Here is a 19,093-nt window from a genome sequence, read left to right on the forward strand (position 1 = left end):
CGTGATCGAAAAAGAATCACTTGGGGGGCAGCACCTGCGTGAGTTACCTGCCGACTTGAGTAAAACCACAGGATCACCCGCGTTAAGTGAGGGCGTAGGTTGTTCTAGTTGGTAAATCAGTCTGTCTGTAGATGGGCCTTGGAAGTGGGGGCTTTGGAGGCCAGCTGGCATTTCATAGATCAGGTCGATACAACTACTTCATTATGTGATTTTTTTGCATTTAGTTTTCTTTGTGGGTTTGGCTCGGGAAAGCAACAGTTATACAAGTGCTGACAAACGTACTTGCGGTTACTCTTCCCATCATTAATCATACTATCCTAACAACAGATTGAACCAGAATAAGAACAAAAGCAAATATAAGCAGAAGAAGCATAATGACAAGAATAAGGAGAACTAGAATAATTAGAAAATAATAATAATAAGACGACGAAGAGGAAAAGCAAAGTAACAATAATAATATTAAGATCCATAAGAAGAACAAAAAGAAGAATAAGTGGAACAAGCATAAGAATAAGGAGAAGAATAATAAGAAAAAAATAATGAGAATAATAATTAAAAGAAGAGCAGAGTAACAATGATAAAAAGAAGAATAAGAAGAACCAGGATAAAAACATAAACAAGAATAAGTAGAACGAGCATAGTAAAGAGAAGAACAAGAATAAGAGGAAGAAGAATAATAGTAAGAAGAATAAGATTAAGAAGAACATGAATTAGAACAAGAACAAGAATAAAGAATAGGAAGAAGAAGAAGAAGAAGAAGCAGAATGAGAAGAAGAGTAAGAAGATGAACCAGAAGAACAACAAAAAGAATACAAACAGAACAACAACGACTTCTTTTCATATTGACACTTCTTTTTTCCAAACATTTTTATTAATTTTCATACGAGCAAAGGCATCGTTCATTACAGTGACATTAACCCTACAGTGCATCATATTATAATTAAACATACAAAACAGTGGCAGTAACCATACGACGCATCATATTATAATTGAACATATGAGTGAGTAAGTGGATAATTATAACAACAGCAACTGCATCTCAGTGTGTACAGACATAAAAAGAGAGCAGAGCATGACTGTTTTTGGCATGCCTAATTCTAATCCCGGACACCCTTCTTGGTCCATGTACTACGTATGGTATTGAACAGGTACTCGGAGATTGGCAGTGTCAATAGTATAGGTGTTACACACCATCTATGGCTGGGAGCAGTTCAGCCGTGGTCCCCTTACCCTGTCATGTTTTTGAGGGTAACCTCTAGCTTTGTACACTTCACGCTCCTTGACTGAGCATTGACTAATTCCAGTTTTCCACTCATGCGGGGAATGCCGAGTCATAGAGCCCCATCTACAGACGATGTCCTTTTGGAAAGTCTACAGACCATTCCCATCAAGAGACCACAACCTCTAAGTCTGCCCTTCTCCTCCAGCTGACCCAGTAAGGACATCTTGGGGGATAAGCCCCAATGGTCTACCTAGTGTGGAAGATGGCACCCTCTCCCCCTGAGACCAAAGCACTGATTGGCTGGACATGACCAACTCATATGCAAAAATGAATCATTCTCTGCTGAACATCAGGGGCACGCCGGGGAGCTCACGGACAAATAGGTCCAGGCAGGGAGTACCTTTGACGAAAGTGTGACAATAAGGCCGCATCCTGCGCTCCCTCTGGGAAGCCATTGCCCTACGTTACAGGGGTAATTCCTCACCAAAACCAGTGGCAAGTATTAGGCTTGTTCCATTTTTTTACTCGCGTAAGAGTGCCTGAAACGAATCGTTGACATGCACCCATGTCTTTGGGGGAAGTAACTTCTTTACATCCCACCCTGACGAAAGCCCAGGACCTATTTGGCCAGATGGTTAGGGCTGAAACATATTGGTGCTAGAATAAGGGTCATAGGACCATCACATCCTTAGTCACCCTATTTGTATATATATTTTAACCTTCCCTCCCATCCCATTGTTAAAGATTTCTTTAGGAGTAGGGGAGCAATTTTATCTTTAATAGTACACCCCCATACACAATATCTTTAAGTGCTTCCTTAGCAGTCGGAGTGAGCCCTATGATGAAGCATGTCACTATTGGAGTGAGTGAGGGGCATGTAAATGAAAGGGTCTCTTTCCCTTTCCATCCATAACAATGGGTTGGACACTATTCTACTGTCTCCCTTGTGAACATGTTCATAAGAGGATCACCATTACACATTTAGGAACCCCCCACCTAATTGGGATTACTCTTGTGTTGCTTGATTTACATAGAGAGAAAGCAACCATTCAACCGCAGAAGGGACATTCTTGTGTTGTTAACTATAAACTAGGGAGGACGTGTCCTTTCTGTCCTCCGGTGTGAGAACCTCTCAACCCACCTGGGAACTGCACATCCCAGGTTTTGTGTGTTTGTAAGTGGAGTTTGACCTGAGCTCCATTTTACACAATCTATCTGGGGTGTGATACACCCTGTGCAAGTGTTAAATTTGGATAAAGCTTAGGCGAGCTGATACTGTGAAGGGTTTTTGTACTTTTATTTTTTTCTGTGCATCATTAACAGTGTGCAGAATGTAGTTTCACACTTGATTACACATGTACACATTGATAAATTACTGTTGCTTTTAAAATGAGTTTTCTATGGTATTTAGATGTGCGTTTTCCTGATCCTTGTTAACTAGGCCTCACTTAGGGCCTTCAAGTCAGGTTGTTCAAAATGGATGTCACCCTTGTTTCCCCCAAGCACATTTCACTGTTTATTATTTCTGCAGCACACATTCCAGCAAGTTAATATTTGTTTACTTTCACTGTCATTGTTCGTGCTGTTCTCGATTAATCAACCCCGACTCAGTCACATAAATGGAACTATTACTTCAAGGTCCTTCTGCGAGCTCACTGTATTCTATTCATTCATAATAGTTTGCTTTTGTTCATGTATTTAGTTTGTTCCACCATCTCCAGATGAAAATTAGTATAGAGTGTGCAAAATAATTATTCATGAGGTGAGATAGTACTTAGATGTTGTAGCAATGTGACGCTTAATGGGACTGTGCTCTGATTTGCTAAAGAAATTATACATTTACTGTAGTGATTCTGGAGGTTTGGTAATTTCATATATGAAAATAATGTATGAAAACCCTTGATTCTAGGAGTGAACCATAGCTTTCCTGAGCTTTCCTGAATGATACTAGGTTTGCTGTCCACTTTCTTCTGATTTTGCTGCCTACATGGGACTTAAAATGGATGGGCCTTTCCTGGTCGGTATTGAAGTGGTTCACTTCCTTCCTTCAAAACAGATCCCAAAGAATAAAGATGAATCAATCTCTTTCCCAGCCCCGTACAGTAACTACGGGGGTTCCACAGGGGTCCGCCCTATCACCCATACTGTTCAATTTATTCTTGGATCCGTTAGCAAATGCCTTGAACTCCGCGAACTTTCTTTTCATATGTATGCGGACGACACTCAACTCTATCTGAAAATCACCTCCCCAGAAGACATCATCTCACTCAACTCAATCCTGATGAACACTCAAAACTTGCTCACGGACAACTACCTCATGCTCAACACATCCCAAACCGAATTCCTTCTGGTCGCTTCCCCAATCACATTCCCAAGACTGACCTTTGAATGAAACACCTCACAGCCTTCAACTGTTCCCCCCCACATTATTGAGTGAGCTAAATCGCTCGGAATTACACTAGACTTGCACTTGAATATGAAGAACCATATCGGCAATGCAACCAAGGGAGCTAAACATCAGTTGAGTATACTAAGGAATTCAAACCGTTCCTTCCACAGAAAGAATTCAAATTGGCGGTACAAGCTTTAGTTTTGCCAAGACTAGACTACGGCAGTTCCAAGCTATGTGGTCTCCCCAAACTGAGCCTGGCCCCTCAAGGGCTTCCCATTATGCCGCAGCTAGACTGATTACTGGGACAAAAAGAAAAGAACACATTTCCCCAGCCTTAAAATCCCTAAACTGTTACCAAACAAGGCGAGAATTCAGCTAAAATTGCCTGCATGACGCACAAAGCCCTTCACTTCAAGACCCCCATCTATCTGGCTCAAAAATTAGAACTATCAGGGGGATGCAGAGGGTCACAAAGTGCAAGTACAATGCTCCTAAAACCACAGCTTTTCCACAAAACGAGATCGAGTAACAGATCCTTCTCTGGCATTGCCCCAAAGATTTGGAACTCTCTTCCTCGGGAAATCCGTACAATCTCCCCGACCGCTTCCTTAAAAAAAGAAGTGAAAAAAATCCTAATGCTCAAGTTCCTGCCTGAATAGGCCTTGACTACTAGACTACATTACTGCCTTCTATTCGGTCTTCTTGATTAAGTTTGGACATGATTATATACCCGGAAATAACATGGTTTAGCATGCACTGTACATACATATGCTCGAATGTTACTCACCCATTGCTGTATCCGCCCTACCCTTATGTGAAGAGTTCCGACACCTACAGGAGTCTTGCATGCGTTTTGTACTATTATGTAACGAACAAATGTTTTGCTTCCCAATACTGTATCCCTCTCACCTAAAATTGTGAAGCGCTCTGATACCAGTAAGGGTAATGTTCGTGCTATATAAAACTTTATAAATAAAATAAATGAATACAAATATATATATTTTTGATTCTGTACTTCTCTGTAATACTCTATTTGCTGAGATCCTACATGGCATTGACTCGTTACCGCATTTTCTATGATTTGTTTGCAATAAATCCCTTAAAGTATTCTACTACTCCAGTACTCGTATATTGAGTGCGCCCTTTTACTCAATCGACTGTTTTCTGACATTTTCGATGGGCTCAGAGCTGCCTTACCTTGGAGATTCATTGCCTGATGAAATTGAGGTTTAACACCATCTCTGATTCATCCAATTTTGGGAGTTCTGTTGAGGTAAATTTTGGGGTGTCAAAATGATGGGGTCCCCCCAATACCACCAGGGTCCGCAGGCTAGCTTGGCTTCCCTACACTCATCGGCTGCTTACGGCCCGAGGTCTTTCTTCCATCTGTGGTTTAGTGTGTCTAGTGGGTCTGGTGTGTTGGCAACTATGGAGCAATAGATTTGTGAAACATCCCCCCCCCCCCCATATTGACACTTTTTATTTACAATACTTGGGATGTCAGAAGACTGCTATGAAGCACTATATAACACAAGTTATTGTTATTGGTTTTGTTTGTTTTATAAAGTGATTCACAGCAATTATCTGCTGTTTCTAAGTGCTGTAAGTAAGAGAGGTTCATTTAAAGCGCTTTCATGGTCCTAAATGTACTGACATTAAGGATGGAAAGCTGTGCCCTGCAGCTGCTTACTTTGCTTTGGCCACACAACACTCCTTTTCTGGGCATCACTGCCAGGATCAGGGGTGTCCCCTGGGGGGCTACCAATGTCCCCTGGATTCTAAGAACAGGTAAGGTATGTGGCCAAGCCTAATATCCTTTTTATGTTGGGTGGGCATCAGGTTGCACACCACATTGAGTAAACCAGGAAGAAGATGTTTCACGAATAATTAATGCCCATCTCTTTGCCATGCCTGTTTAGTAAATTTCCATTGCTGTTCCTAGAGTTATTTGTTGAACCTGTGGCTGGAGCTCCAGGAGTTCCCATGGCACTCAGCTGAATAAACGTCCATCTCAAACAAGAATCCTGCTTATGATTTTTTTTTATATTCAGGTGTTGACAAAACAGTGAGTCACAATTCCATGGGGTACAACCAAGTGGATGTTACTGTGTTTGTACTGGTATTTTCAAGTGCCGGTTTGGCACCCCGTCTATGCAGTGGAACACAAAAGGTGGGCCCTAATGGTACTCAATTTACCCACCTTAGAAGGATGAAACACTTCACTTTGCCTTAAGTCAATCCAACCTTTCATTCATAGATCACGCTAGATGTTAGCAGAAATGACTCAACTGATTGAACCCTCTTCTGTACTGGGGAATATAGATCAAGACAGCAACAGTACCCAATAAATTGAAAAAATGGAAAGAAAAGTGTTGAAAAATATTATAGATGTTTTTCATTATGGATAGGATATAGTTTTGTAGAGCGCTCGAAGGCCGAGGCGTCTTTGCGCTAGGAGGTGAGGATGGGAGGTATCATGGTGTTATGGCCAATGTTCCCTCTAATTCTTTTCCTCTGTGTGCGGCAGTGTAGGGTCTCTGTGCGCTGCAGCCATGGCTATGTGTGCCAGGAAACAGACCACGAGTGTGTGCAGCACCAAATATCCCTACAAACTTTTGTTTAAAAAACTGAATAGACGGTGCGTTTCCACACATACAGCGCCACGTTAAGGGTCTTAAGGCAAATTTGCAATTTGGATACACACGCCATACATGAATTGGTTACGCAGGCAAGTACACTTCAGGTTTACAAAAGCACAAGACTCCATCAGTGGTACCATAATAGGATTTTACTAAAGATTCTTAACTGGAGCACTATTTAATGGGTGGGGAAATGTTGAGAAACTATACAAGACTACATAAACACAATAAGTTGTAGAATGGAATCTTCTTGCTATATTCTGCAGCGTTCATCTTCATTTGGCAACTTCAACTATTGCCAAATACTGCAGGAAACAGTGCTTAATTTGTAAAACAATAAGTGCCGGGGCTCAAAGCTTAGCTCAGAAGATGTGCGTTGTTTTCTGCCTGTGGCCCACAATGAGAGTTTGTCGAGGAAAAATAAGTAATGGTCCCAGGGTGCAGTAACTGACCATGCATTGGTGGCTTTTCATATAAAGGGAAGAGAACTCCAAACCCAGAATGGGGACTTTGCCAAGGCGAGGAGACGCAGAGCGTGGCAGAAACTATACCAAAACAAGGGAATGTTTTCAACCTGGTAATATGTTTTGATATCTTGAAGACAGTAGATGAGAACTATGACTCCATATACAGTAAGATCTTAGAGACACTAGATAAGGAAATACCCATCACAAATAGCAAAACCCATCAAAGGCCTCCAGCACCTTTGAACTGTTAAAAGTTTTTTAAAAACATGCACATGTTAGAAAGGAAATGGTGCAAATTCTACCTAGAAGAGGATAAACAATTATTAAAGAACACCATAAATAAATACAAAAAAGATGTACGCAAGGCAAAAGCGAATTACTATACTACAGTAATTCTAGAAGCAACAAATGGGTTTCAGATAAATGAGAGAGTGGATGTAGAGGATATATTGATAGATTTATATGGTGAAAATAGGGTAGTGCATTGGAAAGAGTAGTAGAAAGAAGTTTGAGATGAGTCAGAAGTTGGGCTAGATGATATATTGAAAGAAGGAAGAGTACTAGAGGAATAATAAACAATGGGAACTGTTCATGAAGGATGGAGAGCGAGAGGAGAATACGGGAAAAGGAGAAGGAGAGGAATAACAGAAGAGAGAGAGGGAGGCAACATAGAAAGGGATAAAGGATAATGTGGATAGAATGGAACCAATAAAGAATGAATACATGAGGACATGGTAATTGAGACAAGAAAATTGAGACGTTAAAATGGAGAATAAGAACATTTAGTAGGGTGGAGAAAATGTATGAATTGGCAGAGAACTGGATGAAGGGAATTTTGGAATAATGAAAAACCCGAAACACAGAGAAATTATAGGGCAAACAGAAATAATGGAAAAGCAAAGAACTTTACGCCTGCAAATCCACAAACATGAAAATGGCACATTCCAAAATCTGCTGCCTTAGCGACTGTGCCCTATGGCAGAACCCCATCATAAAGAGTTGCAAAAACATTACCATAAGAGTTACCCCCACTTCGACTTCGGAAAAAGAACGGGTGGTAGTTGCTCTGATTTTTAACAGAATGAAAAGGAATAACCTTTACACAATAATCGGTTTCGAATTTCAGGTTTAAAAACGGTTGAGATTTCATCACCGATTTATTAAAGCTATAAAAATGGAAGACGAGGGATCCTTTTATCAGATTAAGAATTTTGTAAAAGATGCTCCTCATGCTCAAATCCATGCACAGTTTATTTTTTTCTGTGACACTGTGTTGCAAACAAACGAGTCACTGTAAGATTTCTGAGCCAAGAGATGGTCACGTGCTGCTAACCCGGACCTGTAAACAGCGATCTGTCTTTGAAAATAATACCTCCTTCCCAGGAAAATTAACCAGGACCTAATGTTTGAATGGCTAACCAGACCTGATTGCACAGATTAGTAAGTATTATATGGACTCTAGTGTGCCATTATGTATCACTGGGACCCTGCCTCTGAATCAGTAGCCATTGCGACTTATAAACCAGGGACACACTTAAAAGTGTGTGTGTGTGTGTGTGTGTGTGTGCGTGCGCGTGCGTGTGTGCGCGTGTGTGTGTGTGCATGTGTGCGTGTGCATGTGTGCGTGTACGTGCGTGTGTGTGTGTGTGTGCATGTGCGTGTGTGCGCGTGTGTGTGTGCATGTGTGCTTGTGCCTGCGTGTGTGTGTGCGTGCGTGTGTGCATGTGCGTGTTTGTTTGTTTGCTTGCCCCCCTCTTAAAGCATTCCTCCAACTCTAAGACCATGTTCTTAATCCTTTGTCCTGGAGACTCCTTGGGCACCTGATGTATGATCTTGCAATAATGGGCTGTTTCTGTGTAGTTTGCTCCCTCGACCGCTTCAGTTACAGTCCTGAACTCTTCAGCTGCAAATCATTAATTTCAGGTAGTTTAGTACAATTGAAGCAAAAAACTACGGCACCCATACTGTCTTGGGCTATCGCATAAAAGTGTATGACTGGAATCGGTGTTTAATGACCTGGAGCAAGTGACACTCGATGTGCAGGTCGTCCTCCTGACCTTTACATGCGACCACCTGGTGAACAGCAGCAGTGGGATGCTGGTTACTTGAGAGAGCATTGACATTCAGAAAGATGTTATATAGACTGGCAAGCATAAGGTGTCCTGCACCACTTTCAAGCGCACATTTGTTTGTAAAGACATCTTGTAACAAATGTGTAAAAATGTAAAAGTCTCTAAAAAAAATACCCAAAAAGTGTATTTCATTAATATGTAGAGCTTTTCACCTTAGTACATTAGGTTCTATCAGTGCATTTAGAAGTAGTTTTTAAAAATGAACGCAGAAATGTTCATGCCTCCGCCCGCCCTCTCAATACCAATAGTAAACTAAGAGGCAAGTCAGTTGTCATGGGGACCCGTTTGGGCCACCTGGGTTATTTATTATACACTGACAACATTATAGTTTATTAAATCAAACACAAGAGTAGGTTTTGTTATCGTGAACTAATGTATTTCAAGGGGGTCTTATATGTGATACTGAAGAAAGAAGAGCCAAAGTGAAACAAAACAATTGCTTACGATCCCACAATTTGGTCAAGTGGGGAAGCCGGGACTACTCCCAGGTTTTCTGTTTTCGCATTGTGCAATTCTATTTCATTCCAATTCAGTTTTCAAGTTACTTCATTTTTACATGTGACTCTCCCAAGGTAGCAATAGCAAGCGGAGAAGGCTTCCCCCGAGGCGCAGTAGAGGGATGGTATTCAGATATGGCATATAACACACTACTGTCACATTGATCACTCTTCCATTTACTTGGGGCTTCACTTCAAGGGCAGCATGGAATAAAACCCTCAAAATAACTAACTGGCTCACTGTCCACATCATGTACATTCCTCGCTTCCTTTATGCCCACCTTACACTCCCTCCAAAGCCCCACTACCTCCCTGCTGGCATCAGTGTGGCTCTCAGGCACATTATAGACCATACTTTTTGGCGTGTTGGAAAAAGTTTGCGAATAACCATGACATGGGGGGAGGTGGTCACCCTAGCCAGAATCATGCTTTGTGTTTCATAACTTATTCTCCAGAGACTGTCCATGACAGTTCTTCACTGTTACGCCTCAATATTAAAGCAATCAAGGGTAGCATTTCATGGAGGACAGTTTGTACACCTTCAAGGCCTGGTCTCTGGCCAAAAGCGAAGTGCTGCAGTTGCGTATGAGAAGGGCATTGTTTCCATCTGTGCTTCTCAAGGTCATCCTGTAGCATCACACAGAACAAGGGCAAACAAACGATTGTGCCGATGTTTGTTCACTCTTCCTTTTCCACTGTGATATTGCACCAAAAGCCTCAAACATTGGACTATCAAAAACTACGAGCCACCTTTCCCGAGATTATCAGCTGTGTCAGTGTCAAGTTGTGAAGACTTGGCCTGCTATTTTCGTGATTTCACCGGGGAGAAACTGTAAACAAAGAATTGAAAAAATTATAACAAAACGGTACTTGAAAATGCTGCAGTTCACTGTCAAAGGGTCACAATCAGCCCCGCAGCTGTGCACAATTAAGAAAAGAAAAGTAGAGTGTCCAACATGGCGTGTACTAAAGCACATGTTGTGTTTGAGACTCTGTTTTTCTTTACTGAACAGTGCACAGCTGCGGGGCTGATTGTGGGCCTTTGAGTTAATATTCATGCTAATTGCAGCGCACAAGGGCTGCAATTAACATGAATACTAACTCAATGGCCCACAATTAGCCCCACAGCGGTGGACTGTAAGGAAAGGAATGCAGCAAGTGAAAAGGCTCCTTGCTCGTGAGCTCAAGCCCTCCCAAAACCCAGAGCCATATGGGAGAAACTTATCTGCCGCTCCCTCGCGTTCTTGTCGTCTCCCGCGACCAGGAAATTACTGTTTTTCACGGTGCATGCGTTTTAAATGCGGCGGCGCGAACAGTCTCAGTATGTGCGCGCTAAATAATGCTCACTGCGCGCTTGGGGTGACTTCGGTGCGCGGGCGCGCATGCGCGCAGGTTATTGGGAACAGTGGTTATGGCTAATTTTTTGAAGATGGGAACAGCCATGATTTTAGTGCCTCCTCCATGGAGATGGGCAGCTGATTCCACTATTTGGCTGCACAATGTGCAATGACCAATAAAAGGGGTCTAGCACAACGAAGCTTAAGATAAGGTTGATTTGGCGGGAGCGGGTTTTTCTGGGGCATTGGGATACATTAGTACATTTTCGTTCAACAAGACTGTGATAAATTATTATCAGTTGTTTTCATTCTCTAGGTGTCTGGCTGAGGGAGCCGGAGACGTTGCGTTTGTGAAACACAGCACAGTGGCAGAAAACACGGATGGTGAGTAAGGGCAATTGTCGGTGATAGCGGAATTAAACGGGGAGCCGTCACTCACTAAACCACATGAAATTACTGGTACTGCCTTGAAATGAATGATAAAAAGAACAAACTAAATTCTAAACACAATCTGACTTCAGAATTTCAGAAGGACCGGTCACAGTACTAGGGAGATACTAAATACTGTTTCCTTTCTGATAGTTGATAATTATTTATCATACATTTACAATTGAATCTTAATCGAACATTGATATTGCAGAAGTCAATTTCACAATTAATAATCATAATTTTGCGTACAAATCCATAGAAATTGTTGTGTTTACCCCAGTATTACTGTGGTCACGCCCAGGAAATACCCCTCAGTCGGATACAGGATCGCTCAATCCATCAGTACTTGTAAAGCACGCTAATCACCACGGGGGTATCCAGAAGCTGCGTGTGGGGTGAGCTACTCAAACATCCAGTCTTGAGGCCGCTCCTGAATTCGGCAAGGGAGGAGGAGATTCGAAGGTGGATGTGAAGGTCGCTCCAGACTTTGGCAGTGAAGTGGGAGAAGGTGCGTCCTCCAGCTTGAGTGCGCTGGATTCAAGGGAACGGTGGACTGTACCATTACTGAAGAAAAGGTGGACTGGCTGGTTTCTCTCACTGCTCTTCTAGCAAGTCAGGCTCTGTTAGACAGGGATTGTTAGGAGGCTGACAAACCTGTCCCAGAATCTCTTATCTGCAGGTAGTGATAAAATGGAGCCCTGCTAGTGCGCCCACAAATCAGTACGCACATACGATGATGGTATTTTAAAGTTATGGGATAAAGTATTATGCAGTCTCTCTGTCCTGTTAGTTTGAATGGGATCTGAAAACATTGACGGCCTGATTGACAAACAGCCTCCGTTGTGGTAGCAGAGGCTCAGTACTAGTGGTGGGATCTCCCAACTCGAGGTGGGATCACCACCACACTACAGTTTCTTAGTGCAGAGATCCCACCACGCCTGCTGCGGCTTTTTGCGAATCGGGCTCTGTGTTTCTAAACAAAAAATATGGTGATCAAGAACACAATTTTTAGCATTGCCATTCAAACAGTTGTCCTGCTTTTCTAGGCCATACACCCATTCTCTGATATTAGATTCAGTCACAAAATGCAAACAATCAAGCCTCTCTTGTATGTAACATGTATTATTATATGAAAACCCTGCTAGTGCTGGAGCAGTATTGCAGTGATGTGGTGGGGCAATCTGAGGTGTCTGATGATGCTTTTGGGTGATAATTCCATGTTGTTAGGTGGCAAAGTGTGTGGTGTCAATATATTGTGTTTTGTGTAAGGTGGTGGCAGCTGGTAATGCCCTGACGTAAGATGGTAGCACAGTTCTCTGGATTGTCGTGTATTAGTGAGGTCGTGGAAAGCTAATGTGGTGCTTGGGACAGTAGTATGTGGCTGCAGGATAGTAGTGCAGTGCTGGGGTTTCCTTGATGGGGTGGTAGAGAAGTGTGGGAGTGTTAATGTAGTTTTTGGCAATTATATTATGTTGGAATGTGGTGTTCTAGTGCTAGGAAATAGTTGTTCAGTTTTTGGTATGGTAGTGTGGCACTGGAGGTGACAGTGTAGAGTTGCAAGGTGGTAGAACATTCCATTCTTCTCTAGCATCTCCGTGGTTTCCACCTCCTCTACTCCACCCCTGCTTCTCATGCTCAATCCCCTTTTTATCGCTACCACTTCTTCACAATCTGTTTGGCCATCTAGTTCATTCTCTCATGTACAATTCTGTTCTCCCCCTACACATACACTACGCCGTATCTTCAATCAGGTTGGGCATTTGGTCTATTCACCCATGTATGTCTTTACCAGTTATTAAATTCAGGAACAATAATCAGCTTACAATTAAAGTTCAATGGCGACTATACAAATAGGTTTCTTGAATAGGTTTACTGAAATTGTGCAATAAAGCCTGCAGCACACTAGTTTCACCCATGTGGTTTGTTGTTACCTGGTGTTAGTGGGGAAATCAAGCTTGTTCAGAGAGTAAAAGAAGATAAGAAAATGTGCACGAAGTGTGGTAGAAGTAATAGAACTTGAGAAGGAAGCTTAAGGTTCGAGGCATATGAGCTGCAGATCACACACTAAGGATAAGATCGCCATCTGGTGTTGGGCTTGGATGATTGCAGGTTGTTGTTGTCTTCGGAAGAAGTCTTTGGTCACGAGATAGGTGACTTCTCCTCTGGACAACAGTGCGCATGGGCATCCACTCCATCCTCAGATTGTTTTTTCCCGCCATTGGGTTCGGATGCCCTTTTTGCCGCTCCAGCAGAAAACTTCATAGCAATCACAACAACTCTCAAAATTTAAAATTCGACATCGAAATACCATCGGACCGGCTCCGGACGCGGCTGATGGAAAGGACACCCTTTAAAAAATGCCCCCAATGCGGAGCAAAGTTCCCCCACAGTGATCACCACGAGGTCTGTAATTTGTGCCTCTCACCAGACCACAACGAATCGAGCTGTCCAGCCTGCGCCGCATTCCGTTAGAAGAAAACGATACGGGACCGAAGAGCTCGACGCCATATCATGGCAAAACCGGTACCGGAACCAGAAAACATCTTTGCACAGGATGTCCCTGACGACGATTCCGAAGACCTACAGATCGTATCCAAGGCCGACGATTCTGATCCGGGGCAGTCCGTGAGTACCAGCTCCCCTACCCCAACCCCACCAAAAAAGACATTGGTCAAGTCTCTGCCAGCTGGGCCCAGTCGCGATCCAAAATCGTCTTCAGAAGCCCCGCCCCCGGGCCCGGCTCCGAAGACATCTAAGCCTGCAGGTGGCTCGGGCTCGAGCAAACCTCATATTATTGTGCCTACAATACCTTCGGCACCGAAGCAGGCTCCGAGGCCGAAATCTCCATCGGCACCAAAACATCACTCGGCACCGACGTCTCCACCGGCACCGAAACGTTCTTCGGCACCGAGGTCCCCACCGGCACCGGAAGGTTCGTCGGCGCCGAAAGGTGCTTCGGCACCGAAAGGTTCTTAGCACCGAAAACTCCATCGGTGCCAAGGAAAGTCCACAAAGAACCTGCAGATCTCACAAAGCCCAGATCGGAACCCAAAAAGACGGCGCCAAGGCCACCTTCGGACACTGAGGAACTTTTTTGGCCAGACCCAACGCAAAAACGGATTTACATCAATCCTAAAACAGGACATGTAACAGCAGTGCCATATAAGAAAAGGAAGCTGGACACACCACCTCCCCCAGCTCCTCCAAAGAAGAAGGACTGTGCCACCTCACCCATATGTCCTTCCTCTCCTGTCTTACCTTCTATCCCATCCCCCCCACCGCCTTCTCCTTTACCATCTCCTTCTCACACACCATCTCCACAGGATGATGATGATTTAGGGGGAGGGGGAAACCCGGATTTCCTTGATGATCCCTTTACACTCCCAGACACGGCACCCATAGATGACTGGTCTTACCCTATGCCTGACATACCTGATCCCACTCCATACCCCTCAAAACCCTCCCCGCCTGATGACCATTTAGGGTTTGGTCAGCTTATAAACAGGGCGGCACTGTTCCATGGCGTCACCATGCACACAGACACACCTGAGGAAGATTTTCTCCTCGACACTTTTGAGCAGTTGCAAAAAAGCGTTCACATTCTACCCATGATTAAGGGAGTGATAAAGCACGCCACTGAGGTTTTTAAAGACCCTGTTAGGGCCAGGGTTCTTAACCCCCGGATAGAAAAAAAAATACAGACCGGCACCACAGGATCCTGCGTACATCAAAGCGCAACTCCCCTTAGACTCTTTAGTCGTGTCAAATGCCAGAAAGCGGGCAAACTCCCAAACAACCGGAGAAACACCGCCCCCAGACAAAGAGTCTAAACTCTTAGAGGCTTCCGACAAGAGTTGCCGCACAAGCTGCTAACCACTGGCGTATTGCCAATACACAAGCCCTATTGGCTCGCTATGATAGGGCTCATTACGATCAACTGGAAGACCTCTTGCAACACCTGCCTGATCAATACAAATCACAGGCCAATGACCTTATCCAAGAGGGCAAACTAATATCAAATGCCTCCATCAAATGCGCATTAGACGCAGCGGACACCGCCTCTAGGACAGTCACCACAAGCGTGCTACTTAGACGACACGCATGGCTCCGCATTTCCGGCTTTAAGCCGGAAGTACAAACCACCATTCTTGCTCAACCCTTTAATCAGGAGCAACTATTTGGACCCGCAGTAGACACTGCATTAGAGAAAATGAAGAAAGATAATGAGACTGCCAAATCAATGGGAGCATTACAGTCTCCTCAAGCCAGAGGCTCCTTTCGTCGCTCCTTTTATAGAGGGGCCTCCGAAAATGTGGGAACAGACACCTCTTCCACCTTCAAAACATCAGGTCAAACATCCCCTAACAGAGGATACTTTAGAGGAGGTTACAGGGGAAATAATACCAAAGGCCGAGGGCGGGGCAACAAGAACACCCGCACCTCTACAGCCACTAAACAGTGACTTACCACCACTCCCCCCGGACCATTCCACTCCGGTCGGGGGAAGACTTCAACAGTTCCTACCTGTCTGGAATTCCATCATAACAGACAGGTGGGTAAGACAAATTATCCAGTCTGGCTACTGCCTCGAACTCATACACCCCCCCAAACATACCACCCAAACACCGACCCATGTCGTCTCATCACCTAACGCTCCTCAAACAGGAAATTCTGTCTTTGCTTCAGAAACACGCAATAGAACCAGTTCCACTCCAACATCAGGACACAGGAGTCAATTCTCTATACTTCCTCATTCCCCAAAAGGACAAAACCTTAAGACCCATACTGGACCTCAGACTACTAAACCAGTATATACAATCAGACTACTTCCACATGATCACTCTCCAACAGGTCCTTCCATTACTTCAACAGGGCGACTTCCTTGCCACTTTGGACCTCAAGGACGCATATTTTCACATCCCCATGCATCCTGCACACAGGAAGTATCTACGATTCATGGTAGACGGTCAACACTATCAGTTTACAGTTCTCCCATTCGGAGTAACAACCGCACCCAGGGTATTCACCAAATGCTTAGCAGTAGTGGCGGCGCATCTCAGGAGACAACAAATCCATGTCTTCCCCTATCTGGACGATTGGCTCATAAAAGCCAATACTCTCGACAAATGCGTTCTCCACACTCACCGCACTATTCAAACCCTACACAAGCTCGGATTTACAATCAACTACCCCAAATCGCAACTACAACCCTCCCACGTACACCAATACCTGGGAGCCACCATAGATGCATCCAAGGCCATAGCTTACCCCAGCACAGCCAGGATAGCCAACATACAAAATCTCATCAAAAGATTTCAAACACAACACTCTCTTCCAGCAAGAGTGTTTATGCAACTCTTAGGCATGATGGCATCATGCATCTCTATAGTACCCCATGCACGCCTTCAAATGCGTCCCCTACAGGAATGTCTAGCACAACAGTGGAACCAGGCCCACGGACAACTTACCGATCTGGTGTTGGTGGACAGCCGCTCACTTCGTTCACTGAAGTGGTGGAACACCATCAACCTGTCCAAAGGGCGGCCGTTCTTAGAGCCTCTTCCACAGATTGTGCTGACGACCGACGCATCTCTTACAGGATGGGGAGCCCACCTCCTTCAACACACCACTCAGGGCAGGTGGACTACTCAACAGCAACAGCTCCACATCAATCACCTAGAACTTCTAGCGGTATTCCTAGCACTGAAGTCCTTCCAAGTGCACCTAAAAAACAAAACTGTCCTCATCCGCACGGACAACATGACCACAATGTATTGCATACAGAAGCCGGGGGGGACACATTCTCTACAACTGTCCCAACTTGCACAACAAATCTGGAGATGGGCAATTCCCCAAAACATCTACCTGCTAGCAGAACACCTCCCAGGGGTTCAGAACCAGGTGGCCGACCTCCTAAGTCGACACACACAGCAAATACACGAATGGGAATTACACCCCAAAGTCCAACTCCCATTCTTCCAAAAGTGGGGACAACCAGACATAGACCTGTTCGCCACACAAGAAAACGCAAAATGCCTAACCTTCGCCGCCAGGTTCCCACACCCGCAGTCACAGGGCAATGCAATATGGATGAACTGGTCAGGCAGATTTGCGTACGCTTTTCCGCCTCTCCCACTCATTCCATTTGTAGTACGCAAACTGAAACAACAGTCGCTAACGCTCATCCTAGTAGCTCCCACTTGGGCACGCCAACCCTGGTTCACAACACTTCTGGAACTATCTCTAGTTCCACATCAAAAAATGCGTCTCTCCCCGGCTCTATTAACCCAGAACCATGGAGAAATCAGACACCCAGATCCTCAAACTCTGAACTTGGCAATCTGGCTCCTGAAGTCTTAGAGTTCGGATACCTCAACCTCCCTCCAGACTGTATGAATATTATAAAGGAAGCCAGAATACCTACTACTAGGGCGTGTTATGCAGCAAAATGGAAAAGATTTGCCATTTACTGCACTAACAATGACATACGTCCACTGGATGCATCCATCCAAAACATCATTTGCTACTTGCTACACTTGCAAAGATGCAATTTAGCTTATTCCTCCATACGCCTACATCTAGCGGCATTAGCAGCCTACTTGCAAAATAGGCAACACCTGTCCCTCTTTAAGGTACCGGCCATTAAAGCATTTATGGAAGGTCTTAAAAGAATTATTCCTCCAAGATTACCACCTTCACCAGTGTGGAACCTTAATATTGTTCTAACAAGGCTCATGGGTCCCCCATTTGAACCAATGCACAAATGCGAACTGCAATTCCTAACATGGAAAGTAGCTTTCCTTGTCGCAATCACATCCCTACGAAGAGTAAGTGAAATGCAAGCCTTAACGCTTGAAGAACCCTTCCTAAGACTACATCGCAACAAAGTGGTTCTTAGGACAAACCCAAAATTCCTCCCTAAAGTCATTTCCCCTTTTCATCTAAACCAGTCAGTCGAACTACCAGTCTTCTTCCCTAATCCAGACTCAGTAGCCGAGAGGGCACTTCATACCTTAGATGTTAAAAGAGCCTTGCTTTATTACATCGACAGAACCAAACCTTTTCGAAAGACCAACCAACTGTTTGTTGCTTTCGCACCACCACATAAGGGAAACCCCATTTCCAAATCGGGTATAGCCAGGTGGATAGTTAAATGTATCCAAATATGTTACCAAAAGGCTAAACGTACTCTTACAGTTCCCCCTAGGGCGCATTCCACGCGTAAAATAGGGGCTTCTATGGCATTCTTAGGGAACATCCCCTTAGAAGGCATTTGCAAAGCAGCCACATGGTCTACTACACACACCTTCACTAAGCACTACTGTGTCGATGTGCATTCCAAACAACAAGCTTCAGTAGGCCAGGCTGTCCTAAAAACTCTATTCCAAACTGCTGCAACGGATACAGGTGACCACCGCTAGGGGAGACACTGCTATATAGTCTATCCTTAGTGTGTGATCTGCAGCTCATATGCCTCAAACGGAATATGCTACTTACCAGTATGCATCTGTTCTTGGCATGTAGAGCTGCAGAGCCACACACGCCCACCCGCCTCCCCGGGACCTGTATCTGTTCCAGCATTGTCTTAGTTAGACACTACACATGGACATCCGTTCTCTCTACTTCTTATACACTCCATCTTTTCACATCATGGCGAAAAACAATCTGAGGATGGAGTGGATGCCCATGCGCACTGTTGTCCAGAGGAGGAGTCACCTATCTCGTGACCAAAGACTTCTTCAGAAGACAAAAACAACCTGCAATCATCCGAGCCCAACACCAGATGGCGATCTTATCCTTAGTGTGTGGCTCTGCAGCTCTACATGCCAAGAACAGATGCATACTGGTAAGTAGCATATTCCTTAATGTGCTGTGTTCGGATAGCAACACTTCAAAAAAACCTATTTGTTCTACTATTGGGCCTCCAAACAGAGAGACCTCAAAGACAGCTCAGTTCTCAAGTTCCTACACAGAAGTT

At 44.3% G+C, this 19,093-nt stretch overlaps 1 protein-coding gene across 1 annotated transcript in view; it reads left to right on the plus strand.

Moving 5' to 3' along the window:
• The window catches only part of MELTF (melanotransferrin), a 297,224-nt gene that overhangs the window by 127,615 nt on the left and 150,516 nt on the right, over window positions 1–19,093 (plus strand). Inside the window, exon 6 of the mRNA XM_085635302.1 lies at window positions 11,003–11,070. Coding sequence (XP_085491428.1) covers window positions 11,003–11,070 — 68 coding nt within the window. The remainder of the gene's footprint in view (window positions 1–11,002; window positions 11,071–19,093) is intronic.

This window comes from Triturus cristatus, chromosome 11, assembly GCF_964204655.1.
Source record: "Triturus cristatus chromosome 11, aTriCri1.1, whole genome shotgun sequence".
NCBI lineage: Eukaryota > Metazoa > Chordata > Amphibia > Caudata > Salamandridae > Triturus > Triturus cristatus.